Genomic DNA, 27,616 nt, shown 5'->3' with positions numbered 1-27,616 from the left:
CTTTCCCTTTAGGCCACAGGTCCTATGGTCCAGAAAGCCTGTCCTTTTCATCTATGTGTCCTCAGGGTCCAGTATAAGGCCTGTTCAATGTAGAGGCAGCTTTTAGGGAACAATCTTGAGCAACGGAAAACTGAGTAAGGTACAGGCAATGCAAATGGGCTCATTAAGGGACCCACCTAAAAATGACCAGTTTTTAAGATTACCAAAGAAAGGAAAATTCCATATGTTCCCATACTCCCTCGCTCCATCCTGTAACTGTGGCCCCTCCCCACCACCTCGGCACTGACCGGCTCTATTTTGCTATCCTGCCCCATGCTCTCTCACGGTGTATTTGATAAACTTCTATCTCCATTGTTCTGCCTTGGGTGAATTCTTTCACCGCCCTGGCCACCAGCCCCCATCCGATTGGGACACCCCACCTTTGGTGGCTCCCCTATCCGATCGGAGCACCCCGCACTTACTACAAGTTTGTGGAAGGAGAGAGGGAGGGGTCCCAGCCCAGGTTCCTTTGGGGAGCCTCCCTCCCACTCTGGGGCAGAGGTTGCTGCTCCCTCCACGGCTCTCTCTGTGAGCACCCACTGAAACACCTCCACACTGCTGTGGTCTGACTGCTGTGTCCTTCCCAAATTTGTATGTTGAAATCTTACCTATCAAGATGATGGTATGAGGAGGTGGGGCCTGTGGGAGGTGCTTAGGTCAAAAGGGTTCTGGGATTAGTGCCCTTATAAAAGAGACTCCCAGAGAGGGAGAGGGAGAGAGAGAAAGGGGGGGTAGATGTCACTCTGCCCACACCCACACCCTGCTTGGCCCACACTCCAGCAGTCTGGGAAATGGATCCTTCCTCCCACCTTATCCCCCACCACCGCTCCCCACCCCCACCAACTAACTTGCCTTCCTTCTATAGGGCTTTCCTCTCTGAGTAGCAAAGCATGGTTGCAAGAAGCCAACTTTGGGGTCAGCCCTAGGGACAGGGTCGGTTCACCAACATTTATTCAGTACCTTCTGTGTGCTGGGCATGGTGTGACCTGGGACAAGTCCCTGAATGTCTCTGAGCCTCAGTTTACCAATCTGAACCTGGAGATAACACTAGTAACCCCCTAGGATTTCCCCGTGCATGTGAAACACCCAGCATGAGCCAGGCTGTCAGTAAGTGTCGGTTTCCTGGGCTCTTCTTTCTGTGCCTGAGGTCTTTGTTCAGGTGCAGAAAGGACAACTGAGGGAAGGTGGGAGCTGCATTCCTCTCTGGAGAAACTGAGGCCCAGGGAGGACAAACTTACCCAGCGGAATGCCTCGAGTGTGCCCAGCCTTCCCATTGTCTGGCTCCGGGCCCTGACCCCGGAACTGGCACCGACAGACTGAGTGGATTTCCCCCCAACCCTGTTGTTCGGAATCCTTTGACCCCAGCAAAGGGCCGTGGAGCACATGCGCTTTCAGCTTTATTTGTTTCCATGCCGAGCAATACAGAGGCGCCAACTAGAGAGTGTGGTGCGGGCGGGGGTGCGCGGTTCTTGCTGGGACAGGGGGAGGAGCTATGTCTGCATCCAGAGCTGGGGGACCGCTGTGTTCATGCAGCCAGCAGCTGGACCCACGACAGAGCTGGGGCAGCAGGGGTTAGGCCTGGTGGGGGGGGGGTGGGCCAGGCTGCCTGTGGGTGGAGGCGACAGGGGAGTCAGGGGACCCTCCCTCCAGTCCGATCTCCGCAGGGTGCAGGCCTTGTGCTCCTCTCTGCCCCAGGAGTCAGTCTCCTGAGGCCTCTGCTCCTTCTGCAACCCTCAGAGGCCTCTGAGCTACGTCCTTGGTACAACTAGAGTATTCCCACGTTGTCCTTGCCTGAATGGAAGGAATTCCCAGCTGTCCTGTGGCTGTCTGCTGCTGGCTCCTCTCTTTCTCGACTGTTCTGGGCTTTGAGTGTGAACAAGTGTGTGTCTGTGGGGGTGTGACTGCGGGGGCCAGGGCAGGTCTGGATGTGTCACAGTGTGCAAGATAGAGCCCCACTTCGGCCATCGTTCTCCCCCACAAGACCATGCCTAAACCGGCTGACTGGTTATTCTCTTTCCCCCTGGGGTGCTGAAGCTGGGACCCCTGGGGCCTGCCAGGAGACCATGGCCTCATGAACCACGAGTTCCATAGACTTTGTGATTCACCCCCTGGCCTGACCTGACTTCACAAGTGACACGAATGCTCTGGGCTCCCTCCCTCCCTCCCCCAAAACACAGAGGCATCTCTATTTTGGCCTCAAAGGTCCTATAAAGCAAACCCAACCCCTCCTTTAGGATCTGGAGAGGTTGGAGTTTGCTCCCCAGGTGGGGAACTAATGCAGAAACGGGGGCCCCAGAGGGATCCACCCAGTGCCCCTGGGCCCTACACCCCTCCCCTGCCACAAAGCCCCTCCTAGAAGGCTCAGAGCTGCACTGGGGACCCTTCTAGTAGACAGAGCTAACAGGCTCCTTCCTAGGAGTCTGAGAAGCGTCAGAGAGACAGGAAAGGGCCCTGAGAGGAGGCATGAGGGCCCTGAATGGGTGCAGGGGAATCATTCTTTGCCAGCCTGGGGCTAGTCTGGCTGTGGCTGGGAACATGCCCTCTTATCAAAGGCAGTAGCCATAGCTGCTAGACAGGGCATCCCAGGGTGGGAAATCCTGGAACATCCCTCTCTGAGGGTCTGGGAAGAGAAGTGAGCCAGGGAGGTGGGCACAGGAGAGGCCCCTGTGGGTAGAGCCTGTGCCAGGCAGAGGTCTGGGGAGAATCCCAGGCCAGAAGTCAGGTAGGAGTTCAAGGGACCCTGCTCGGTCCTTTCAGGTGTCTCATTAGGTCCTGAGACAGAAGCCATGGAGTCACCTCTGCCTCGAGGCATGTGAGTGTGTTCCCAAGCCCAGGGCCTCCCTCTCTCCCAAAGACTGGCCTCTTGGCCCAGCTCTTCTCTCTGTCCTAGAACTCTCTAGACCCAATCAACAATAAACCTTCATAAAAAACCCTCTGGCCCATTCCCCTGCAAACAGGACTAACACTGCTAACAGCCTGGGAGCCTGTGGGAAGCCCTCAGCACAGAGGTGGCCCCAAAATCTCCAGGGAAAGCCTATGCTGTTTTGTGGATGGCCAGGGGCACAGGAGAAGGCACAGAGCAGCCGGTGCTGCTGGGCTGGGAGCCAGAGCCCAGGCCCCACCTGGGGCCCCAAGTTTGTACCCTAGACCATCAGGGAGGGCATGGCAGGCAGGAGGCAAGCTCCAGTCCAGGCTTCTCCCCACTGGCTGAGCTGGGCTGGGGTCAGGCCCCAGGCCACTTGGTTGGTGCCCCAGGCGACAGCACAGGGAGGGAGGAAGCAAGAGGCAGACTGGGTCATCCTGGGAGACGTATTGGGACCAGAGTTCTTAGCAGAGATGCTCCTGAGGCTGAAAAGTTAGAGAAGAGGTCTGTGGGTCATGCGGTTCCTGCTCCTGTCTTCACCAACATCCACCCTATTATGGATGTGGCGGTCACCTCTCTGCAGGCAGCTGCACATCTTGTGTGCCCAACCGGTCCCAGGGCCTATGCTGAGCGGCACCTGGGCCCCTGGGCTCAGGGCACTGGCTGGGATCACAGCAAGCATGTGGCACAGGCATGCAAGTGGTCTTTTTTACACCCCCCCCCCCAAAAAAAATACAAAAGAGAAAGTCCCACGTCTTGGCTCTCGGTCATCAGACGGGCAGGGAATGCGCTGCTTCTCTCCCAACCACAGTCCATCTCATTTGTGGGATTGGCTCCTCCTCCAACACACAGAATATGCTGCTTGCTAGATCCCAGGAAACGGTGGGGCCGAGAAACAAGCCAGAACACTGAGGGCAAATACCAGGCTGTGTCCATGAGACTAAACCTCATTATTTGTCAGTTTCACAGGAAATTTAATTTCCTTTCTTCTTCTTGCTTTTCACATCTGATGTGGGCTGACAGTGGGGAGACTTAGGGGCTTGACTCCAAGTCCGTGCTTCGGGAGCTCAGGGAAGAGTGGGCGCTTGGCAGCCGTGGTCCTGCCCTCCTGCGGTGGTGGGGGTGTGCGGAGGCCTCTAGCCGGCGGGGGCCGTCCCTGCCAGCACAGCACCCTGGTTAGTTCTATTTCTTCTGAACTGTAAAGGGGAGAACAGTTGAGGCAAAACAGAGCTCAGAACAAGTCTTCAAGTCCTCGTTTTGAGGTTTGGGGTGTTTGTTTCCTAGTGGGAGATGGTAATAGGGTGATCTGGTTCACAGTGGCTTGGGACCCCCAAACATAGAACCATCTGTGCCTGAAGTTTTTAAACAATTCCCTTTGCCAACTTGAGTTCGGTAGTTCTCATTTGCCATCAAAAAAGTCATGACTATGGGGCACCTGGGCGGCTCAGTGGGTTAAGTGTCCAACTTCAGCTCAAGTATGATCTCACGGTTCGTGAGTTCAAGCCCCGCATCAGGCTCTGTGCTGACAGCTCAGAGCCTGGAGCCTGCTTCAGATCCTGTGTCTCCATCTCTCTCTCTGTCCCTCCCCTGCTTGAGCTGTCTCTCTCTCTCAAAAATAAAGATTAAAAATAATAAAAAAAAAAAGTCACGGCTAACATGACGAGCAGGACAGAGGAGAGTGAGGCACACAGGGTGATACGGAGGCTAATGCCCTGGCCGGAGATCCCTGTCTTCCATATACCTGCATGTGCATCAGCCCCAGAGAGAGAGCGGAATGTGCTTCCTCTCAGATACTTAGTCAGTGGAGGATGTGGGCTTTGAACCCAGGCAGGCTGATTACCAACCTGAACTCTTCCCTCTCCAAAGAAGTGGCCAAGGTTGCCCATGACCCCACCGCCGTATCCCAGGCTTTCTGCCCCAAGTTGAACACTCATGTTCTGGACCAGTGCCTCCTTTAATGACGGGGCTGGAAATCTTATTGAAATGCAGGTTCTGATTCAGTGGGTCTGGGATGGGACACATTCCCAGTGTCAGCAGCCACTGCCGCTGTCCACACAGCGCATCTAGAGTAGCAAGATGTTTAGGGGGAAAAGTTTAGACTGACCACTGCAAATGGCAGAGATGCTTGGGGGCTTCCCGAGGCCAGCGTGTGAAGGGAGGCGAGTGGACCGCACTGACCCGCGTGGCCCAGAAACTCAAAGCTGCACCGGCCTTTTGAGCAGCTGAGAGTCACCTTTGAAAATGGTGCCCCTGCTTGGATAAGCTCCCTGGGCCACATCTGGGGGCTTACAAAAGTGTTACTGCCAGACTTCCACCACATGCGTAGTTTACTTCTTGTATGTGCTGGCCGCCCCAGCAGGAATGCTCGCAGGGCAGGCCCAGCATTCGCCAAGCAGCATCGCATCCATGATCTTGGGTGACGCTCGCAGGCTCAACCAGGCACCACACTGGCCCAGGACTGGGGCCACCTCTGGTTCCCAGACCTGTGCTCTTTCCACCCCCTTTCCTAATGATCCAGGCATAAGGGAGGTCTGAAGCCAGTCCCACTCTGCTGGGCACTCCCGGGGACGGGGTCGCTTCTCCGAGAGGATTGGCCTGTGGCCCTTATATGCTCTTACTCCAGTCTCACCGCCCCCTCCCCTGGGAGCTGGGCTGCGCCTTTCCGTGGTCCGCACCCCGAGCAAGCTGCCTCCCTCAGCTCCGTGTGGCTGAGCCTCACCTGCGAAATTGACGGTCACGGCCACAATGATGATGATGATTCCCATGATGATGAAGGTGATGCTGAGCAGCCGGGCCAGGCGGCCCAGCCTCCGGGCCCCGTCCAGGTCCCCCTGTTGCACACTACTTCGAGACTGCAGAGAGAGGGTGGCAGAGACCTCAGGAAGGCTCTTCCCAGCAGCCCTGTTGGGGGGGGGGGGGCCTTTGCCTGGGCCTCCAGAGCCCACCCAGCCCCCACCTCAGCCCACACTCCAGCACCCACCTCGGGGGCAGGAAGCAGGCTTCTCCTGTAGAACTGGCCTGGACCCAAGTGGCTCAGCTCTCTTGTGGGAACCCCCAACTGAGCTTGCCCCTCACTGGACGCAGAACCAAGCAATGCGGGGCACTTCCTCTCAGGACAGTGATGGGGCAGGGTGGCCATGGCAGGTGTTCTGGTGAAGATGGAGGGCCTGGGAGAGTGGACCAGGTCCAGGCCATGCTGGGCTAACAGGAGCAGACACGCCAGGCCCCTCTGGACCCCTGCCCAAGGCTCACTGCTATGACCACACTAAGCCCCAGTGGCTTTTTAAAAAAATGTTTTTTAATGCTTATTTATTTTTGAGAGAGAGACAGAGAGAGAGAGAGTTGGGGGGGGGGCGGAGAGAGGGAGACACAAAATCTGAAGCAGTTTCCAGGCTCTGAGCTGTCAGCATGGAGCCAGGTGTGGGGCTTGAAACCATGAACTGTGAGATCATGACCTGAGCCAAAGTTGGACGCTTAACCGACTGAGCCACCCAGCGCCCCTCCTGTGGCTTTTTCTGTGGCCCGAGGTGCCTGCCTCCTCTCCTCTGTGACCCCTTCTTCCACAGCAGGAAAAAAGTATCTTCGATCCTTCCTCCTCCTATTTTCACCCAGGAACCACATCTTAGTTCAACCAAGCTGACTTGCCGAATCACACCAGAAAGGCAGGTATCTTGGGTTTGAACTGAAAGGCTGGGGCTTGGCGAGAGCCACGCCTGGCTTCACCAGACCCATTTGATACTTCTTTCTCAGTGAGCTCGGTTTTTCTCAGCCTTATTTAATTCGGTGAAACCAGGTGGGTGAGTGTGGGGATGGCCAGAAAGGATCCTGGGAGCTCCTGGGAGTGGCTCAGGAGGAGGTGTGTCCCATCCTCCCCCACCCCCACCCCTCACCCTCACCCATAATGCTTCAGGTGTCAACCTGCTGGCCAGGGCTGACTGTGACCTCCAGATTCCTCCAGCTCTAGAGCTCCCTGATGCTCCTTGGGCTTCCAGAACAGGCACAGGCAGGAGTCCGCTAAAGGTGTGACTGCTTTCAAGGTCTTAGGCCACTTATTTGGTTATTTTATTTTCAGATTATTTGAGGCTCCCGAGTTCAGCACAGAAATGTAGTCAAGTCCCTTGATGATGGCAGTGGTGATGATGATGTGTCTTGAGCCCTTACTTTGTGCTGGGACTTGCTAAGGACTGTACCTGGAAGATCTCCCTTAGGCTCAGAACCATCCCATGAGGCTGGCAGTGTTGGTCACTTTTAAAGGACCTGGAGTTCAGGGGACGCCTGGGTGGCTCAGCTGGTTAAACGTCTGACTCTTGATTTCGGCTCAGGTCATGATCTCATGGTTTGTGAGATCAAGCCCTGGGTCCGGCTATGTGCTCACAACTTGGAGCTTTGCTTGAGATTCTCTCTCTCTGTGCCCCTGCCCCACTCATGCTCTCTCTCTCTCTCTCAAGATAAATAAACATATAAACATTAAAAAAAAAAAACTTGTAAAGAAGCTGCAGTTCAGGGAAGAGGGTGCCCCCCTTCCCCAGGTGCTGTTTCTCCTCTCAGAAACCTAACCAACCCTCCACCCCACCTCACGGCTCCCTGTCCAAGCTCCTTCCAGGACAGTGCCACCTGCCTGGTGCAGTGTTTGACCTCAGACTCTCTTTGCCCTGGATCTGCTCCTGGCCTTGTGCTCCTCTGTCCACTTGCCCGATTATTGGCCACAGCCCACAGTCCTCCCACTCGGTCACAACACCTGTCTGCTGCCACCCTACCCATTAGTTTCCTCTCCTGGCCAGTTCCCCCACAGTCCTCCCTGGCCCCCTTGCACCTGCCCTGGTTCCAGGTGCCACTTCTCACCCAAGCCAACACAACAGCCTCCTGAAGAGCCTCCCACCCCCGGCCCCGGCTCTGAGCTCTCCTCCTCTCCGTGTCACCCCCACGCCACCATCCCACTCCACACATGTTTATGCCAGGCCCTGTGCGAGGCCCCCGGCATGTGGTCCTAGGGTGGGATCAGAGAGGAGGCGGAGAGACAGGAGCTGACGCATGAGTTCAAAGAGATGATGGTGGCTTAGGCGGTGGTCCTGCCCAGCATCTTCCATGGCCCCCCACCACCGTTCATAGAACAAAGTCCAAACCCAGGTCAGCTCTGCACCTTCCCGATTTTATCTTCTACTCTTCCCTGCCACAACGGATGCCTTTGCCGGCACTGACCTCTCCCTGCTTTTGTTCCCGCTCCCGCTCAAACACCACATGTCCACATCCTCTCCATCTGTCGAGGGCTGCCTCGGATGCCACCTTCTCCTCCGTGAAACTTGCTGAGACTGGACTGATAATGATCCCTAACATGATTTGACCATCTACCTTGGACCTGGAACTATGTTAAGTGCTTGCCATCAGGCAGAGCATTAGAGCATCCCCACACTCCTATGAGTGTGTTAGGGAGGGTTATTAGACCATTTTACAAAGGAGGGGCTAGAGCCCAGAGCACCATGCAGGTGTGAGAGAAGGGGAGAAAGGCCAGATCAGGAAGGGCCCGAACTACCGCAGATGGAATCTGGATTTTGTCTTGTAAGCCCTGGGGAGCCTGCAGCGGGGAGAGACAAAGAGAGGGTTTCGACAGGAGAGGGAAAAGATCCAGTCAGAGGGAGAGGCTGAAAAGACCAAGGAGTGACAGGTGCCCCCATGTCCCAGGGCAGCAGGGAGAGGTCTGGACTTGCGCAAAGGGATGCCCTACAGCCAGCAGAGGAGAGCACTGCTGTTCTTGGAGACTAGATACACGTGGGTGCGGGCGGCCGCACGCTTTGACCGGTCTGCAGGCGGGTCGGGGCAGAGTCGTGAGGGTTCAGTCTCCGGACACCAGGGCGCTCGGTGACAATAAACGAGTGTGATCCCGTGAGACATGAAAGAACAGATGGGTCTGGCTTGAGGAGGGGGCATGGGCGGGGGCTCGGGTAACAGCCCATCCTGAGGCTCACTTGGACATGGCGAGGACTTGAGGGAGCATGTACAGCCTCCCAGCTCCCTGCAAAGGCAGCCAGCCCGGATAGGAGCACAGGCTTTGGAACCAGACCTCCTGGATGCCTGTCCCCATCCTCCACAGCTGTCCCCGCAGCGTGGCTTCTTCTCTATCTCTCCCCGTCCTCAAATACAGTCACGTATGAATTCCTGACCTCTCTAATGTTCCTCAAGTCTGTCCCTACCTCTCCAGCCCTGAGTCCACGGCCCTAGCCCACTCTCACAGTTTGTTTCATCTGGAGACTGCACAGCCTCCTTCCTTCTCACTGGTCTCTCTGCTCCAGCCTTGCCCCCCGCCAACCTCTTCTTCCTTTTTTATTTTATTTCATTTATTTTAGAGAGAGAGCGAGAGAAGGGGAGAGGGGGAGAGGGAGAGAGAGAGAATCTCAAGCAGGCTCCCCACTCACCGCAGAGCCTGACACGGGACTCGATCCCATGACCCTGAGATCACGACCTGAGCCAAAATCAAGAGTCAGATGCTCAAGTGACTGAGCCACCGTGGAGCCCCTCCAGCCAACCTCTTTAGAGCCAAGGTGAGGTCTTTAAACCACAAGCCTGGTCACATGGCTCTCCGTAAAAGGGATACTTTTTTTTTTTTAATGAAATTTTTCTGTTTCTTTTAAAAATGTTTTTCACGTAAAAACATTTTTTAAAGTAGGCTCCACATCCAACATGGAGCTTGAACTCACAGCTCTGAGGTTAAGAGTCACCTGCTTTACTGACTGAGCCAGCCAGATGCCCCAAAAGGGACACATTTTTATGCCTCGGTGCCTTGGCCTGTACTGTTGTCTCTGCTGGAATAGCTTTCCTCATTACCACATTGCCACTTCAGCTCCTTCCAACCCTTCAAGAGTCACCTCCAATAAAACTTTCCCTGGGGTCCACAAGCAATTAATCACCTTCTCCTTGGAGCTCCCATAGCATCTCACACCATGCTCTTTGCCTCTCTTCCCATCTTGTGTCATTACTTCTTGTGTCAGTCTCTTTCCCTAGACTGTAAGCCCCTTGAAGGCAGGGACCACAAAGCCTAAATCTTTGTGCCCCTCTTATGTAACCTAGGGACTGGCCCTAGTAGGTATTCAGTAAATGTTTGAGGAAGTGAAGAATAACAGAAGAGAGAAAAAGAATGAGCGGTGTTTTCTAACCAGTGAACTTAGTCAGTGGAATGCTCAAGTTATAATAGAAGATTCCTGAATGAAATATAGGCAATAGGTCCCACAGGAGAGATATCTGTTATCTGGGTTTGGGCCCCACCCACTAACCCAGGCCACCTCCAGCTCTCTGCAAGGCTGGCCCAGGGTACTGAACTAAGGACTTCAACACCAAGGCAACATTGGGAGGAAGAGGGGGAAACATACAGAAAAGCTTTAGGGATTTCCAGGAAGTTGAGCTGTAGAAATTCTGGGGCTACCTGGAATTATTACCAAGGGACTCATTCTCGGCCATAAGCATGGCATGTACTGGGGAGGGGCCCAGGGTTTCAGAGGAGTCCTGCTCCTCACTTGCCAGAGAAATCTTTGTGTGTTCAATAATGATCCAGGACCGTGGAGAGAGGTGCACGTGTGGTTGCTTGGGTTTGAGAGGTGGGGAGGGGAAGCAAGAGGAGAGATGAATTTTTCAGTCGCTCTAAACCCAATCCCTCTTCTTTATCCGCAGCACCATCAGCCCATGCATCCCAGTCATGCGTGTTCCTTTTAGCCCGAGAGACAGCGTTGAGGGAGATCACTGGGAATGGCCAGATGGAGTGGGGCAGACCTGACTTCACCTGCTATGTTGTGTCAGACACTTTATGTGTCATACATTGTCCAGTGTAAACCTCAAAAGTATTCTGTAAATCTTCATTTTCTGATCCGTAAAATGGAGGGAATAGCTGCCTTGAAGGGTAGAGCCCTACTTTGAAAAACAGAAGTTCCTCACTGCTAGCTGGCACTCATTTCTGAAGTACCCCCCCACCCAACCTTAGCTCCCAAATAAAAAATCCATCCCTAGAGGTGCCTGGGTGGCTCAGTCGGTTGAGCGTCCGATTTTGGCTCAGGTCATGATCTCACGGTTCGTGGGTTCGAGCCCCACGTCAGGCTCTGTGCTGACAGCTCAGAGCCTGGAGCCTGCTTCGGATTCTGTGTCTCCCCCCCTCTCTCTCTGCTCCTCCTCCGCTCATGTTCTGTCTCTCTTTCTTTCAAAAATAAATACACATTAAAAAAAAATTTTTTTTTAATCCATCCCTTGACTCCAGAGATGGAAGAAGACCCTTTCTTACTTTCCACGAGTGAATTACCAGCTGCATATACCACACCCCACTTAGTGCATTATCTTCCCCTTATACAAAATGGCTCAGGTTGAAGGAACAGAGCCATAACTGCAGTAATGGTTGTAATGACTGCAAATTAATAGATTATTTGTGATTGCAATGGCAGTGGGAATGGTGAGGGAAAAGATGAACTCAGGTTAACAGATCGGTGAGGAAATACATTGAAAAAAGTTGGAGAGAGCCGGTAGGGGGTGAGGAGGGAAGAAGATAGGACAGGGAGAGTGCTGGGGAGAGCTGCCAGCAGAGGAAACCAGCCAGAAGCAGGCGGCAACAAAAATTATCAGGAAAGAGTTTCCTCCACCGGTGAGGCTCAGGCCAAGCCCCCAGGAGACCTGAGGGGACTTGACAAATTGTGATCAGCTGAGCACTGATCAGCTATTGGTCCTTCCAAGGAGATCAAACAAATGCAGGCGGGTCAAAGCCACGGGATGTGCTTCATGCCCCCTTCGCACCCCTCTCTCTGCAACAGAGCAGTTGTTTCTGGAACACCCTAACTACAGGGTTAACTTCAGTTGCTGGAGAGTGGGGAAGCATCGGTGGGGGAGGGTTCTGGGGGAGGAGTCAGGAACGCAGCAGCTGTCAAGGTGGGTGGGGGATGGGGGTCCCGGAGAACCGGAGAACCCATAGTATGCTGTATGTTAACTAACTTGGATTTAAATAAATAAGGAGTACATCAGTATTTTAAGCCATATGTCTGAGTGCTGGCTGATCTTCAGAGCTGGTTGGGGCTCAGCACTCTTGCCGAGTGAATGGATGAATGCGTACATGAATGAAAGGGAGCCTGCAACACATCAGTTAAATAATCAGGTCATCCAAAATGCCTGAGAAAGGAAGCCTGGAGCCACTCTGGACCTCTTTAGCGCTCCCGCATGTCGTAAGGGAATCCACCGAGAAGGGGCTGCTCAGAGGTCTCCACGACAACCACAGACAGGGCTGCCCCTCCCCAGCTGGTGTCAGGACAGCTGAGACCCCATTATCCCCCAAACTGGTTAAAGTCGGAATTGCCTGTCCACTGGGGATTTGCCCTTTCCTCTGACATTACCAAGTTTCACTTAGTATTAATAAAAACAGCAACCACTGCCATTTATGGAGCATTGACTATGTGCCAGGCTCTGGACTAGGTGTTTTATTAACCCAGTTAATCCTTCCGTCATATCCAACCCACATATTAACCCAGTTAATCCTTCCGGCAGCTTTACGGGTAGACAGTTTCATCACGCCTATTTTATAGATGAGGGAACTGAGGCAGTGGAGTGATTCGGACATGATCACGTGGCTTAGGAGGCATGGAGCTGGTTGGTACATGAGGCATGTACACCCGGGCCTATCTGATGCTGGTTTAAGCACCATTGTCAACTGAAGGACCGCCGCCTGGGGTCCGGCACCCCTTGCTGACAGGAGACCTTGCTGGCACTGACGAAGAGCATGGCCATTTCTCAGCCTGACTCAGAAGTCAAACGGATGAAGCTAGCCCTGCCCTGGCCACCTCAAGAGGCTCACGGGAGCCTGCGGTGCTGACCAGGGCTGGGTCTGCATACCTGTGATCCCAGCCCCTCGGGTTGAGCCCCTGTCACAGCGAGCCCCTGTCAAAGCCACAGTGGGAAGGACACTGCTGGTCCATGAGTCTTCCACTGATGGAGTCAGTAGGGGTGCAGAAGGACGGGGGTGGGGGTAGGGGGAGGAGGGTGGAGAGACAGAGGGAAGGAAGTGGATTCTTCCATCCCTGCACAAATGTCTCAAACATGTGGCTTTCCTGGGAGGGACACACCATCCTTGTCCCCAAAGGTAGCTGCAGGCAGGGTGGGGTCGTGGCAAGAACACTAGATTCAGCACCCAGTTGTGCCACCGGGTGGGCAAGGCTCTGTTCAAGTGTCTCTGTTTGCCTCGTGTGTTAAGTGAGAACAATTAACGTGACTCGGCGAGCCTCATAGTAGGGCATGCTCTGCAGACAGTAGGCTGTAGAGAGGCTTTCAGGGCTGTGGGGCTCTGCCCTGGGGTCAAGGGCTTTACTTGGTAGCCAGAGTTCTGATGTCTGTCTCCAGGACCTAGAGACGTCAGCACAGGAGACGTACTAGCTGCCCACACCCTCTGTCCCTCCTTCACCCCTGCTGCTTGGGTGGGGCCGAGTCTCAGCACTCCCTCCTGTGACCCAGACTGGCTCCCAGAGAGGGGAGACAACTGTGGGCACCTCCTGATAACCCCCGCCAAGCAGGTTAGTGTAATGGCTAGAACCCCAGCTCCGGCTCCGGGCATCCCTCTGGTCCTAGGTTCCCCAGTGACCAGCAGGTTCTTTCACACCTGCGCTTCAGTTTTCTCCACTGTAAAAAGAGCATAATACCAATACCAATGGGTTATAGAGGCCAGGTTCAATGAGATAATATATGTGAAGAATTTGAACCTGTGTCTAACATTTAGTAAGTGATATTATCCCCTAACACTGGGCTCCCTCGGGCTCCTTCCTGCTGGCTTCTCACAGTTCTCTTTGGAAATTCATTTCCACAGCTATACACCCCATCTGGCCACCCCCCCACACACCCCTCCTCTGCAATCTCAGCCCCTGCTATCTCTCTCTTACAGCACCTGCCCTTAACTTCTTTGAGCCTCAGCCTGTGACCCCTGCCTCTCCTCCATGGTCACCACCATCTTTCCAGCCTCACTGCCTCCCAATCCAGCCTGATCCTTCAGTGTACCACCTCCGCCACCCTTCCCGGCATCTTCTGTGCCCCCTGGTCTTGTCCTCATGGCAGCTTTGCCATCCCCAGCCCTGGGTGGGCCCGGTGTCCCATCTATTGACTCTGTACCTATAGCCGGAGAAAAGACACACGACCACACAAGCTGATGACAGTTCAGACCTGTGGTCTCCAACCTCAGCAGAGCCCTCAGGCCATTGACCTCTCTGTCCCTTGTCACCTCTCCCCTCCCCTGCCACCAGGCCCTTCTTTCTCAGCAAATGGCCTTGCCCTCCACATCCCTGGTGGCAAGGAGCCCATGTAGCATGAGCCAGCTCCTTTTCCTTTGAGGATTTCTATCTGCTTCTGCCCTCATGGCCTTTCCTGCAGGCTCCCGGGGACAGGGTCCTTCTGGATCCCAATCTGCACTCTTCACGGACCTCGTCAGTCACCTCACTCTTTTCTGCCCAGCCTCTCCATCACCAGGGTCACCAGGGGTCTATATATGGCCAAACCAGTGGACATCCCCATCCTAATTTGACCTGATCTCCCTACTGAGTTTGACCATCCCTCCTCCTTCAAACTCACTCCTCCCAGGGCATCTGTCCCTCTCTTCTAGCTTGCCTCCCACCTCCTGAAGTCTTCTTTCCAAAACTCTTTCCTGTCCACTCCCTCCACCCACCCCTTAAATGCTGCAGTCCCAGAGCTCTCTCCAAGACAGCTGCCCTATTTTTGAGTGGAGACCCAGGACTGGGAGGTGAGTGCAGCTGATCTCTCCTCAACAATCCTCTCATCGGTGCGTTCCTTTCTAAGCCACTGCTTGGCCTATGCCTTCATCACATCACTGCCTAGACTATCTCGAGAGCCTCCTATGGAGTCTCCTGGCTCCCAGTCTTGCCTGCTCTAGGTCATTTCCCACAGTGCACTTGGATGTTTGTTTTAAAATGTGAACAGACCACAGCACCTGGGTGACTCTGTCAGTTAAGCTTCCAACTCTTGATTTTGGCTCAGGTCATGATCTCATTGTGGTGAGATTGAGCCCCGAGTTGTGCTTTGTGCTGGGCATGGAGTCTCTTAAGATTCTCTCTCTCTCCCTTTGCCCCCCCCCCCCCATGCTCACTCTCTCTCTCTGTTAAAAAAAAAAAAAAAAAGATAAAATATGAATAGACCACATCATGCCTCTGCTTAAAATTTTTCAGGGACTCCTCAGAACCACCAGGATAAACTTAATTTTCTAGAGCGGGTCCCTGCCCCCCTCCCTCCATCACCATACTCTTGCATCCTTGGGCCACATGCCAAATAGACCAGGTTATCCATCTTCCCAAATGCCTAGCATGCACCTCATTTGTAGAAGAGGCATATTCATTCATGGGGGGACCCAGTCATTCTGTACCACTTAATTCCCTCCAAACAAGCAACTTGCCAGTCAAGCGTATGGTTGACTGAATGAATGAATACATTGTCCGTGTTAACAATTTTTAGAAGGTTTCCAGAAACCCTCTCTGCCCCTTGCCATGGCCCTGGTCCAGGCCTCTTCTCCGCTCACCTGTGCCTCTGCAAAGCTTCCCTCTCCCAACTGCTCGGCTCAGAGGGGCCCCTCTGGTCCCTCCTCTCATCCTGCACCAAACTGGAAATCCAACCACACCCCACTCTGGCTCCAAATCCTATGATATATATGCAGCAATGTGGGGGAAGCTCAAAGCCAGTCCCAAATGACCCCATGCTGTGTGATTCCTTTGATAGGAAATGTCCAGAAGTGGCAGATCCGTAGAGATTGAAAGGCTAGTGGTTCATTAGATCTGGGGGAGGGAGCACGGGAGAGATGGAGTGATAAAACAGGCTTGGGGGGTTGGAGGTGAGGGAAATGTGCAGTAGATACGGCTGTACTCATCTGTGAATACACTAAAGGTCTTTGAATTGTACACATTGAACAGGTGAATTGCACGATATGTGTATTATATTTTAAAGCTTTAAAAAAAATTAAAAAAAAAAAGAAACAAATATCCCGTGATGGCTTCCCATCCCTGGCCAGGGAGACCCTCAGCTGCCACTTAATCACTGCTACGGCGTCATAGCACTTACTGTGGTTCTTAAGCACATTGTGTGGCTGATCTCACGTCACCCTCACACAGCTTTCTAATGTAGGTGTTACGCAGCACCCATTTTGCAGATGGGAACACCGAGAAGAGAGATTCGAGGGACTTGCCCGAGGCCACACAGAATCTTGCTGTTTTGTCTAGCACGAGTACTTCTTGCAATGTGTGATAGGAACTGTTTACAAGTTTCTCCCCACCGGACCGGAGGCTCCTGGGAATTGGTGATTGTGTCTGGTATTCCCTGCCCCTGGCCCAGTGACCTTCAGAACTGGCTCAGGAACCTGGGAAGGACGTAGAAATGTATTGGGGGTGGGTGCAGTGGTCTCACAGTCTTGGACCCAGGTTTCCTCTGATAAAGGCAGCGTCTACCCAGCCTGCACCCCGCCACTCCCACAAGGAGATGGATTCTAGCAACTGTTTTCTCCTGGGCCCTTGTGTGGTTTCCCTCCCAGAAGCCTGTCTCCCCTCCCGGGGCTTCTCCCTGTAACCAAGAGGTTGGCCCTGCCCAGAGCCCCCAGCTGCACCCCTGAGGCCTGGTTCTGCCTCCCAACTGCCCCCAAATGCAGCAGGCAGGACAGGAAGCTCCTCAGAGGCCCCACCCTGGGCCCTGCTCAGCCCTGGCTCTTGTGCCCATGCCAAGTCTCGGACTCAGGAATGCTACCAGTGTCCCCTGACGTACTGGCGGGTGGTGCTAGATTTGACAGGGGATCAGGGAAGGCATCCCCGACTGGACACTGGGCCTTAGTGAAGTCAAGAGGTGTTTGGAGAATAGGGGCCTTCTCAGGAGACAGCCCGGGGGCGGCAGGAGTGACCACAACTCCTGAGGGGACTCAATGATAGGTGACTCAGCAGTGGAGGCGCTCCAGAGGGAAGCAGACAGTGTCTCCACACAGAGTCTCCAGCCCTGACCAGCCTGGAGCTGGTACTTTACCCTCCCCGCTTTCATTCTTTTTTTTTTTTTTTTTTTTCATTCCGCAAGTCTCTCTCTCACCCCCTTCTCTCCGTCCCGTCCCTCCCTCCTTCCTCTTCCAGGACCTCAAAAGTCACTTGCCAACATGTACTGACATTTTCTATGGATCTTCTGTCAGTTGTTCTAGCCAAATGGCTTGGTTTGGGGACAACCTATGACAATTTACTCAAAACCTTACGGGACAAGTATGTGAGAAGCAATGACTAGCCCACACGGTCCTCCTTGGCAAGGCCAGCCATGCCCTCTGACGCTCACATTTTTCACACATTTTCCCCTACCCTGAAGACAGATGCTGAAATCAGTGTAGCCACGAAGCCCAGAGGGCCCCCAGCAAAAACACCGCCCCACAGAGGAGCAGCCTCGGGGGATCCAGGCCCCAGGGCCCTCAGTGCATGGCAGGGAAGCCACAGCTCTTGGAAACCAGAGCTGGCAAAGGCTGTTAGAATACCCAGGTGACCTGGGATGGGGGGTGGGGGCAGCTGGCTCCCCTTCTGAGAACTGGGGGTCCTGAGAACCCACACTGGCCACAACCTCTGCTGATACACAGCCTCACTCAGGACACTCCTGCAAAAGGCAAGCCGCCCCCACCCCAACTTGGCCGTCTTTCTGCTGTGTAGAGTTTAGCTCCAGGTGGCTCCCTGGGGTCCCCTCCCCAGCAGGGATGCGTGCAAGGTCGATCTGTGATGCCCAACAGGAACAGCGGAGATGAGGGAGGACAGCAAACAGAAGGTCTCCTGTCCCCGGCCCCCTCTCTAACGGGGGGGGGGGGTAGCAGGCCAGGTGAGAAGGGGAGTCTTCTCCCGAGCCCCCAGCCCCCCTACTTTGCACCCAGACAGAGTGTCTGGTGCCTCCCAGAGGACCATGCCTGCTGAGCCCTGGCCTTGCCCCTGCCCTGAAACCCAGCAGCACTTACCATGATAGAAAAGATGAGGGGGATGAGGTTGAGGGGCCAGACGGGGCAGAAGCAGGAGGTGATGGCAAGGATGAGGTAATCTCTTGGGACTTCTTGGTCCTGGGCAGAGGAGGCAGTGACAACGGAGGATGCCCGCCTAGAGCTGGCTCGAGAGGGTGACCAGGGGAGTGTGGCTTCCTGGTGCCCCTCTGACACCACCTTGAAGGGCAGGCCATGGCCATTCTGCTCCAGGTCCAAGGCCCCCGAGAGGGACTTGGACAGCTTCAGTGGCTTGTCGTGCTTGCCTTCCACCTTAGTGAGGAGCTTCTCCATCTCCGGCAGGTCTGTGGGCGAGGCAGTGCCTGGCTCCCGGGCTGGGGGAAACTGAGGCTGCACAGGATTGGCCATGTCGGCTCGGGCCTTGGGTTGCTCCAGCTCCAGACTGAGACGATCAGTTCCAGGGGGACCTCAGCACACCATTCCTCAGCCCAGACTGGGGGCCCAGGGGCAGAAAGGTCACCCACGGGAGCAAGGGCCAGTGGGAGCCTGGCAGGGGGAGGGGGTCGACTTCTCTGGGCCAGCCAGAGTTCAGAGGCTGAGGCCTGCCTGATGCCCCCCGCGGAGCTTCGGAAAGCTGGAGCCTTCAGCCCCGTTCAAGTTTGAGGCCAACTTTGCCGGTGCTGCTGACAGCACAGATGGGCGGGGAAGTGACAGAAAGCAGCTCCAAGAACAGACAGAAGACACTCCTCTCTCGGGTGAGGCTTAGGCTAAGTCCAGGAGAGAGAGAGAGAGAGAGAGTACACCACACAGCCTCCCTCTCTCCCCACCCTCCTCCGAGATGCTTTTCCTTTTCAATTCCCCTCTCCCCTGAGAGCCACCCAGCAGCGTACTGCCCTAGCCCAGCCCAGCCCAGCCCAGCCCAGCCCAGAGGGACTTGAGTGGGCCTCTGGTTTCTGCTGCAGCCACAGAACCTGCTTCTCTGGGCTGGGGGCTCTGGAAGGGGAAAAAGACAAAGTGGCTCACAAAAGGGTATGTCTTCAACCGTCCTGGGAAACTGAGCCTCTGCTTCTCTTCTGCTGGAGCAGACTCCATCCACTTCCTCCCGTCTGTGCACTTCCTCTTATCTGCTGGGAAACGCTGGGCCCTGGACCTCTGGCATCCTACCTCGACCCTGACCTCCAACCCCCAGAGGTGCTCAGGTCACAGCCTGGCTCCTGGCTCCAGGAGGAGAGGGAAGCCTGAGCACCACGGGAGGATCCTGCCCGAATTGGTTTTGAGCACCTCACCAAGGGGTGGGGCGGAGGGGTGTCAAGGGAGGAAGTGTGGGTTCCATCTCATGCCCATCAGAGCTTTCCAAGGGTGCTTTGATTTATTCATTTTTAAGTTTATTTATTTATTTAGAGAGAGTGTGTGTGTGTGAACGAGCAGGGTAGGGGCAGAGAGAGGGAGAGAGAGAGAATCCCTAGCAGGCTCCATACTGTCAGCGTAAAGCCCGACGCGGGGCTCGAACCCACAAACTGTGAGATCATGACCTGAGCTGAAATCAGGAGTCAGACACTCAACCCACTGAGCCACCCAGGCACCCTCTGGGGTGCTTTTAAAGAGCAGCAAAGATATTTCTGTTCAGGAGCTGCCTGGGGCAGATCGCAGCCCCGAAGTTCTGGTAGACTGTCCTCTCTGATTCCTACTGTCTCTTGTCTTTCTTCATTTCCTCTCGTGTCTTCTCCCTCTGTTTCAGCCTCCTTCTCTATTCTCCTCATCTCTTTCTATGTCCCTGATCCCTCTCCTTACATAGTTTCATAAGGACGACCTGGAACCCTGGAACCACCGTACATGTGTGTACATGTGTGTGTGTTGGGGCGGGTGGTAGAAGAGGGTGAGGGAAAAAAACCTAAGACCCTATGGTCATCCAGGATGGGGGTGGGAAGGTAGAGGAGGGCCGGGGGCTCAGAGGTTGTAAAGTTCAGATCCTTTGATATCACAGATTAGAAAACTGAGGCCAGAGATGGAGAGACACTCATCCCAAACTGTATCTCAACCAGACGCCAATCTCTTTCCAGATCCCCAGATCCAGGGGCTGGTTTGGAGCAAGATGAGTCATTTTAGCAGAAAGAAAGAGCTTGGGTTTGTGTATCAGGCCGGCTTCAGAAATGCTGCTTCCAGAAAGGGCTGGGACAAGGTGGAAGAGGGTGTGTGACTGGCAGAGAGAGGGAGGAGCAGGCCACAGACAGGAGGAAGAGCCACGTGCTAGGGGCTGAGGGGGAGGCTGGGGAGCTGCAAAGGCACCCGGGGGGCCAATAAGCTTTGAAAATAGTGTGTGGCTTTGGGGCAAATTTTCGAGTTTGATAAATTTGACTATATTAAATTAAGAATTATTGCTCCATAAAGGAAACTTATCGTTGTTTGCAAAATGCAGGGCACTCCAGGGCAGTGACATTGTTGCTCTCTTGCCATGGGTGGGGGCTTCCTCCTCATCTTAGTGGGGTAGGGAGAGTGAGCTTGGTTCCCTGGTCCAGGAATCTCTGGGAATGTGCTAATGTCTTTTTAAATATGAGACCTCCTGCAAAGGGTGGTAAGTCGGGTGCCTGAGACCCCTAGACTCTAAGTCAGTGTCCACCCTGGACAGAATTCCATGTTACGGCCTGGAAGCTAACCCTGGGAGCAAGGGACTCAGGCCCTCCATGGGGCCGACAACTGCCCAGCCCAAAGATTCCATAGCCTCTAGCCAAATGTGACTACTGAGGTACTTAAAGCATTTCATTTTTTTTCAATGTTTTATTTATTTTTAAGAGAGAGGGAGAGACAGAGAGAGTAGGGGAGGAGCAGAGAGAGAGGGAGACCCAGAATCCAAAGCAGGCTGCAGGCTCTGAGCTGTCAGCACAGAGCCCGATGCGGGGCTTGAACCCACGAACCATGAGGTCATGACCTGAGCCGAAGTCAGACACTCAACCCAATGAGCTACCCAGGCGCCCCTGAAATGTAGCTAGTTTAAATGTGCTGGAAGTATAAATCACACTGAACTTCGAATACTTAGTACAAAAAGCAATGTAAAAGATCTCATTAATACTGTGTACATTGGGTACATATTGAAGTGATAATAATGTTGATATATTGGGCAGAATAAAACATGATTAAAATTACTGTCACCTCCTCCATCTCTTCACTTTTTAAAAAGATACCTACCAGAAAATTAAAAACTAAAAACATGGTTTGTATTACGTTTCTCTTGGGCAGTGCTGGTCTAGAACAGAATGAACCCGACATAAAAGGGGGGCCTTTCTGACTTAATAAAAACTTAAAGCGAAAAGAAAAAAGGCAAGAAGTCCCCAGGGTGGCTCATGGCAGTGGGGTGGCAGGACCAGTGGCTGGCTTTCAGGGACTTGGGGACCCAGGTGTGCTCGGCCACTGGGTAATGCTGGGCTCATGGTGCCATCTAGTGGCCTGGTAGTGATGATGGGAATGATCACAGGGTGAGAGTCAGGAGAAGGGGAGAGACCGGAAGAAAGAGCATCAGGTTGGGGCTCCAAGGCTGGTAAGCCCAGCCCAGCCAGCTGCCTCTGCTCAAGCCTGCCGTTGCCGCCCCCGCTCCCCCCACCCCCAAATGAGGTCTCAAACGGAGGACTGCAGGCCATATTCATCGTACAGAATGGGTTTGGCTTGCACAGAGCTTCAGACTTCGGGCATGAAGATGTGGGAACTCTGGGCCCATTTTCTGCAGAACAGCAAGCCGCTGGGCCAGCTGCAGCCTTTAGAAGGAGCTCCTCCAGCTCTGCCTTCATGAGGCCTGCCTGTCTCAGGGGATTTGAGCCGTGAGCCTGCAGCTAGACAGATGGACTGGCCTTTCTGTTCCGCGGCTGTCTGGCCGGCCTGCTTTCATAGGGAACTGAAAAAAAGTCATCCTCTCTTCTCTCCCCAGCTTCCCCGCTGGGCTGTGAGGTCCTGGAGTGGGCAGGTGTGCCCTGGCCCCCTTGCCCAGGGCCTGGCCCAGTTAAGACTGGCTGGATGAAGCAGAGGAAGATGAAAGCACCAACCAAGTGCCCAGGGTGTGCCTGCATGGACACTAGTTCCTACCTCTGCCTGCCCCCAGCCTTAGTGCACCCTAAGCAAGGAAGACGCTGAGGTCAGCAGTGGAAGGGAAAGTGGACCTGCAAGCTGGGGTGGGGGAAGGAAGCCAACTTCAGAAGGATGGGTAAGTCGGACCTTAATCCAAGGTAGAGGTAACAGAGCCCTCTCAGATCTGTGCCCCATGGCCCTTTCTACCCTTGGTCTATGACTGGGTGTCAGGAAACCCTATGGGGCTGTCAGGACAGGAATAATTAAGCAAATCCCTCTTCTCACCGAGGGCTTCCTGAGCTCAGCTCACCCTGCACCCTGCACCAGGGACAGCTGCAGCCTTCTGGTATCTGTGTGAGCATGTGCTCGCGCGCGCGCGCGCACACACACACACACACACACACACACACACACACACACACACTGTAAGAAAAACATGATGTAGTCCTGTTCTCATCAGCAAGCACCTGGGTTTCACATCCAGTGAGGTGAGGTCCCTCCAAAGGAATCCACTCAGGACACTCTGTCCTCACTGTCCTCGCTCAAAACATTTCTCTACCTACCCCTCTTTGGAAGGCCCTCTAAGGAGACAAATCTTTCACCTTTAAAAAACAATTCTGAAGAACCTAATAGATACTAACTCTGTTTGCATCCTTCCAAATTCTTGCAGGGTGTGTTCATGTACCTGCATGTCTGTCTACAGTTATAATCAGTGGGCACGGACCATTTTGTGACCTGCGCTACTAACTCACGATTATTTTTACTGTTAGAACACCAAAGTTTCTTAGCCACGCCCCTATGGTTGGGCATTTTTATTGTTTCAAATCTTTCACCGTGGGACTCTGGGACTGCCTTTTGGCAAATCTGTTTTTCTTTTTAAATTACTCCCTTGGAGTGTTTTTTTCTTTAATTTTTTTTTGGAGAGAGAGAGTGAGCAGCAGATGGGCAGAGAGAGAGCAGGACAGAGGATCGGAAGCGAGCACCACAGCTGACAGCAGAGAGCCTGAATGTGGGGCTCAAACAGTGAGATAATGACCTGAGCTGGAGTCAGATGCTCAATCGACTGAGCCACCCAAGCGCCCTCCTTGGAGTGTTTTTATTGTGACTTTGCCAGCTTGTTCTTCACCAAAAAAAGGAACAGATCTACAGAACAACTAGAAATCTGTTCCCACGACCTCTTCTCCACATCCCTGGCAACATCAGTCTTAACTGTTGTTTATTTTTGCTGGTATGTCTCATTCCTTGCTAGACAGACAAGGTGCTGCTTCCTGTGATGGAGGCAACGAGCATAAGGAAAGGAGTTGGAAGGCCCAGACTTCCTAAGAGAAGCCAAGAGACTGCGTGTATGGGAGCCCTTTATGAGCCGTGGACTACTGAAGGCATCTACTTGTTATTCTTCTCTGACTCCCTCTCCTTCGAGCGCTATTTGAGTGGACGGTTGGTAGCAATCTTATATAATTTCTGTCTTGAGGTATACGGGTCCTTTGTATCTTTTAGCCATGACTTTTAGCAACTCTGTCTTACATATGTGGTTTCTCTTTCTAGTGCTTTCCCTTCTATATTCACTTAATAGCTATCGTTGTACTATTTTTCTCTATATTTGGACAAGCCTAGCTGGTCTCGGTTGACAACGCCCATTCCTCTCCACAGATTTAGCTGCTCCTCTCCACAGTAAGTCAGTCATCTTGGAGAATGGATACAGTCTTGGGAAGCAGATTTTTAAAAATCAGGGGCGCCTGGGTGGCTCAGTCAGTTAAGCGTCCAGCTTTGGCTCAGGTCATGATCTCATGGTTCATGAGTTCAAGCTCCACGTCGGACTCTGTGCTGACAGCAGGGAGCCTGCTTTGGATTCTCTGTCTCACTCTCTCTCTGCCCCTCCCCACATAATGCTTTCTCTTTCTCTCAAAGTAAATAAATAAAACTTAAAAAATAAATCAAGCAAGGGGCGCCTGGGTGGCTCAGTCAGTTAAGCAGGCGACTTTGGCTCACATCATGATCTTGCAGTTTGTGGGTTCAAGCCCCACGTCAGGCTCCGTGCTGACAGCTCAGAGCCTGGAGCCTGCTTGGGATTCTGTGTCTCGCTCTCTCTCTGCCCCTCCCCCATTCACCCTGTCTCTCTCTCTCTCAAAAATAAATAAACATTTTAAAAAATCAAGGGTTTCAGAAAACCCAGATGGCCCATAATGAAGGGCATTCTGGTCCAGGAGACTCTAATGCATCAGGAGAGGCAGGGAGTACCTGTTAGGTCAATACATACATGTATGCACACACAAATATTTAGATGTCCACACGCCTAGATAAGCACTCCTGTGATGTGTACACATCAGAAAACTTTTATGGCATTAAAAAAAAAATTGAATGCTAGGCAAACACCTATCAGCGTGAAAATATACAAAACACATGGCCCTGATAAAACAATAGCTAATGTATGTGGACTTTAATTTATAAAACACTCTCCCATGCATTCTGTCTTTATAACAACCTACTGAACAGAATATGTCTTAACAGCTTCCACTCAGTGAGTGCTTACCGGCACTACGCTAAGTGCTTGAAATGCATTATCTCATTTAGTCTGCACAACAGCCTACGATGTAAGTACTTATTTTAGCCTGTTATACAGAGGGGAACCCCAAGGCTCAAGTCCCTTGAGCATTTTGCCCAAGCTCACTCAGCTGGAAAGTGAAGAGACTGAGAACTACTTTCACATCCCTCCCTCTGACTTCACACATCTGCTGCACATTCACGCCTCCACGTGCAGGGGGCGCTCTCGCCATTCCTGCACTGACCGTGAAACTGGGCCAGAACTCTGAGCTCTCTCTATCCTGCAACTTAAGAAAACAGGACTTGCTGGTCATTTTATCATGTTTCCAGGACATAAAAATCTGGGTCTGAAGCTAGGCAGAAGCATTGTCCAAACTGGTCTGAGATTATAATAATATACAAACAGTAACAATTTATGAAAGCCTTCTAATTGCCAGAAACTACATTACGAACAAATGTTAACCCTCACAGCCACCCTGAGGTAGAATCATCTGTGTCAAAGGTGAGGAACTAGAGGCTTAGAGAGGTCAAGTGATGCCATGGGTCACACATGTAGTAAGTGGCAGAGCAGAGACTGGATCCCAGGCCTGTCTGGCTCTTTCCTTTCCACTATCAGACGGTGGCACTGCCTCTCCATGAAATGGAAGGCTCAGTGGGCAGGTCTGGGGCCAGATTCCCACATTTTGTTCCTGGTTGGACCCCAGGACTCCTCTGCCCAGAGTCAAAGCTTTCCTGTGATCTGTGCGGCAGCCACCTGCCCTGTGAAATTGGGAACCCTGATACCTATGGGCCGAGGGCAGGATGCCAAGTGGGCCAGCCAGTGTCTCACTTGCAGAAAGCAAGTATATCTTTAATTAAGGCACTGAGCCTCATCTTGACTGTTTTGGGGACCCTTCACTTATCCTGGGGTCTATGGCTGTCTCTCCAGCTTCTGTGATAGCCCCCATTCCGAGCTGTGTAACTCTTCTTCTCCAAGCTGGCAAGTGTCCAGCTCTCCAAGGAGACCAGAGAGCCCCCAGCCCTCCTCTGGCACATCTGGGTTCTCACCCCAGCCAGCAGCAGCTGCAACATCAGCCTGGTCAGCATGAGTGAAGCCAGACACTAGCTTGGGAGTGCTCGTCTTAGATGCAAAAGCTCTCCAGACTTCTCTGGGAGGGCTGGTTGTGCCTCCCACTTTCTCAGCAGATTTGGCCCTAATTCCCTTAACCTCCTCCTCATAATCTTTCCTGATTCTATGTCTGCCTCTCATCATAGAGGCCCTGGCTCTATGCACTGGACCAATTTTCCCTGGGAGCTCCATTCACCCACACTCAGGGTACAGGCAGGACTCACCCACCCCCAGTCCCTGGTCGGCCCTAGGCTTCCTTTCCTGAGACTGGTCCGGACTCTTCAACCATTGCAGCCCTCATGGTGGCTCACTGCAGACAGCAGCTCTGCAGGGTGACGGGTCCCAGAGATGAGGCTGACTGCATCCTGAGTCTCCTGGTGCCGCTCCCCCTCCCCAAATAATGTCATTTCCCACAGTGCTCCTCACACTGTTCAGCCACACCTAGGGCCCTGCCATGAATCAGGTACCTACCTGTGGGAATCAGGCCGTGGGAGACCGACATTCCACAGTGAGCCCCCAGACCTCAGGCCTTTCTGCCACCCTGGGCCACTGGGCCCAGTGGACATCTGATAGCAGACGGAGATGATAGCTTTTCCTTTTTATTTGGCTCCTTCTGTTGCCTCTCTCAGATCAGACTTGGGGTATCAGCACAGGCTGGGGACATGGACCCCACACTGTCATCAGACCACACCAGGTGTCACCCATACTCCCACCTACAAGCCCCCCCTCCCCCCCGCCCCCCCCCCCCCCCCGGTCCAAAAGCCCTCTTTCTCCTAAAAAGCAGCAAGAAGAGATAGGACTCAAAGGCACAGGAACGCAAAGATCACTTTCTGAGAAGAGTTCATCAAGTCCAAACATAAGAAAGAAGCCAGCAGGATCCTGCTCCTTTCCTGGAGCTGTCATCCCTGGTTGGGCTTCAGGTTGAGGAGGGAGGTGCTGGGGAGCGCAGCCTTGGGCTCAGTTCCTTCCTACTGGCAAGGCTGCCTCCTCTCTCTCTCTCTCTCTCTCTCTCTCTCTGGCCTCAGCCATTCAGTTTTTCTTCGTCCAGGGCGGTTTTTTGCAGTCTTCCCTTTAGTAGTCATCCTGCCGTTGGCTCCTCCCTGGCCGGCCTCCCTCCAGGCCCACCGGGTCTCTCTGGAGCCAGTCAGGAGTGCTGGAAGCCCAACCCGGGGCCCGCTCGCGGGTGGCCCCGCGGCCAGGCCAAGGGAGCCCCGGGACCGCGGCGCCAGCTTCCCGCGGACGCCTGGGCCGCGCCCTGAGCCTCGGCCACCGCCCTGGGCCGTCCCGGGTGCGTGTGCGGGGAACACGAGGCGCAGCGCGGCGCGAAGGGGCCGGCGGGCGGCGGGGCGGGCGGCGGCGGGCTGGAGCCCGCGTCCCCGCCGCCCCCGGCACGCGCGGCCTGGCCGTGGCACTCCAGGTGCCCGCAGTGCCAGCGGGGCGCGGGGCTGGCGCGCAGGACTAGGGAGAGCGCCGCGATGCGGTGGATGGCCCTGCGCAGCGTGGCGATCTTGGAGAGCCTCTTGCCGCCCAGGTCGTGCCGCAGCGCCCTGCGCAGCGCGTTGAAGGCCTCGTTGTAGTCCAGGATGCGCTTGCGCTCCCGCACGTTGGCCGCCATGCGCCGCGCCTTGGAGCGCACCGGCCGGGCGCGTTTCCTGCCGCTCGCCGCCTCCTCGGCCTCGCCATTCTCCTTCAGCACCCCAAAATCCCTGCCGGCCTCCAGGCAAGAGCCCCCCAAGTCCTCGGCGGGGCCCTCGGCCCCCTTCAGGCCTCTGAGGCCTGGTCCCGGCCCGCCTCGGTGCATGGCCTTCCCCGGGCCTTGCTGCCCCGGCTCCGGCTCGCGGGGCTGACAGTCCTCACCTTCTGAGCGTTGACTCCTGCAGGCTGGACACTCCCGGACAGGCCTTCTCTAGCTGGGCTTTATGGCACCACGTGGCTCTCCACCCTCCTCATCCATTCATCTCCCTCCTCCTGCTTTATTACCTGCCTCCAGGTAGGTTGGCGAGGGAGGAACCGGGAGGAAGGAAGCAAGGAAGGGAGGAAGCATGCAGATTCTTGCAAGAGGGGACCAGACCCG

The 27,616-nt window shown here is 54.1% G+C and overlaps 2 protein-coding genes across 2 annotated transcripts; both read right to left on the bottom strand.

Annotated features, from left to right (window-relative positions):
* Positions 1–1,419: 1,419 nt before the first annotated feature.
* TRARG1 (trafficking regulator of GLUT4 (SLC2A4) 1) lies at positions 1,420–18,631 on the bottom strand. Its single transcript, XM_086686390.1, has 3 exons — positions 17,862–18,631; positions 5,622–5,754; positions 1,420–4,098 (listed from the first exon to the last, which is right to left on the bottom strand). The coding sequence occupies exons 1-3, from the start codon at positions 18,246–18,248 to the stop codon at positions 4,085–4,087; spliced, it is 534 nt and encodes a 177-aa protein (XP_086542516.1). The 5' UTR covers positions 18,249–18,631; the 3' UTR covers positions 1,420–4,084.
* Positions 18,632–26,347: 7,716 nt separating this feature from the next.
* On the bottom strand, positions 26,348–27,414 carry BHLHA9 (basic helix-loop-helix family member a9). Its single transcript, XM_025918579.2, has one exon. It carries the CDS (start codon positions 27,341–27,343, stop codon positions 26,687–26,689), a length of 657 nt encoding a protein of 218 aa, XP_025774364.2. The 5' UTR covers positions 27,344–27,414; the 3' UTR covers positions 26,348–26,686.
* Between the last annotated feature and the right edge of the window lie 202 nt (positions 27,415–27,616).

The sequence above is a fragment of the Puma concolor genome, chromosome E1 (genome assembly GCF_028749965.1).
Source record: "Puma concolor isolate L17-30 chromosome E1, mPumCon1.1.hap2, whole genome shotgun sequence".
Classification (NCBI taxonomy): Eukaryota; Metazoa; Chordata; class Mammalia; order Carnivora; family Felidae; genus Puma; species Puma concolor.
This window is presented reverse-complemented; position numbering and strand designations above follow the sequence as displayed.

Coding starts and splice junctions, on each gene's coding strand:
- TRARG1 (XM_086686390.1), bottom strand. CDS start 18,248: ATGGCCAATCCTGTGCAGCCTCAGTTTCCCCCAGCCCGGGAGCCAGGC. Junction 5,755..17,861: donor CCCTCATCTTTTCTATCATG/GTAAGTGCTGCT, acceptor CTCTCTCTGCAG/TCTCGAAGTAGTGTGCAACA.
- BHLHA9 (XM_025918579.2), bottom strand. CDS start 27,343: ATGCACCGAGGCGGGCCGGGACCAGGCCTCAGAGGCCTGAAGGGGGCC.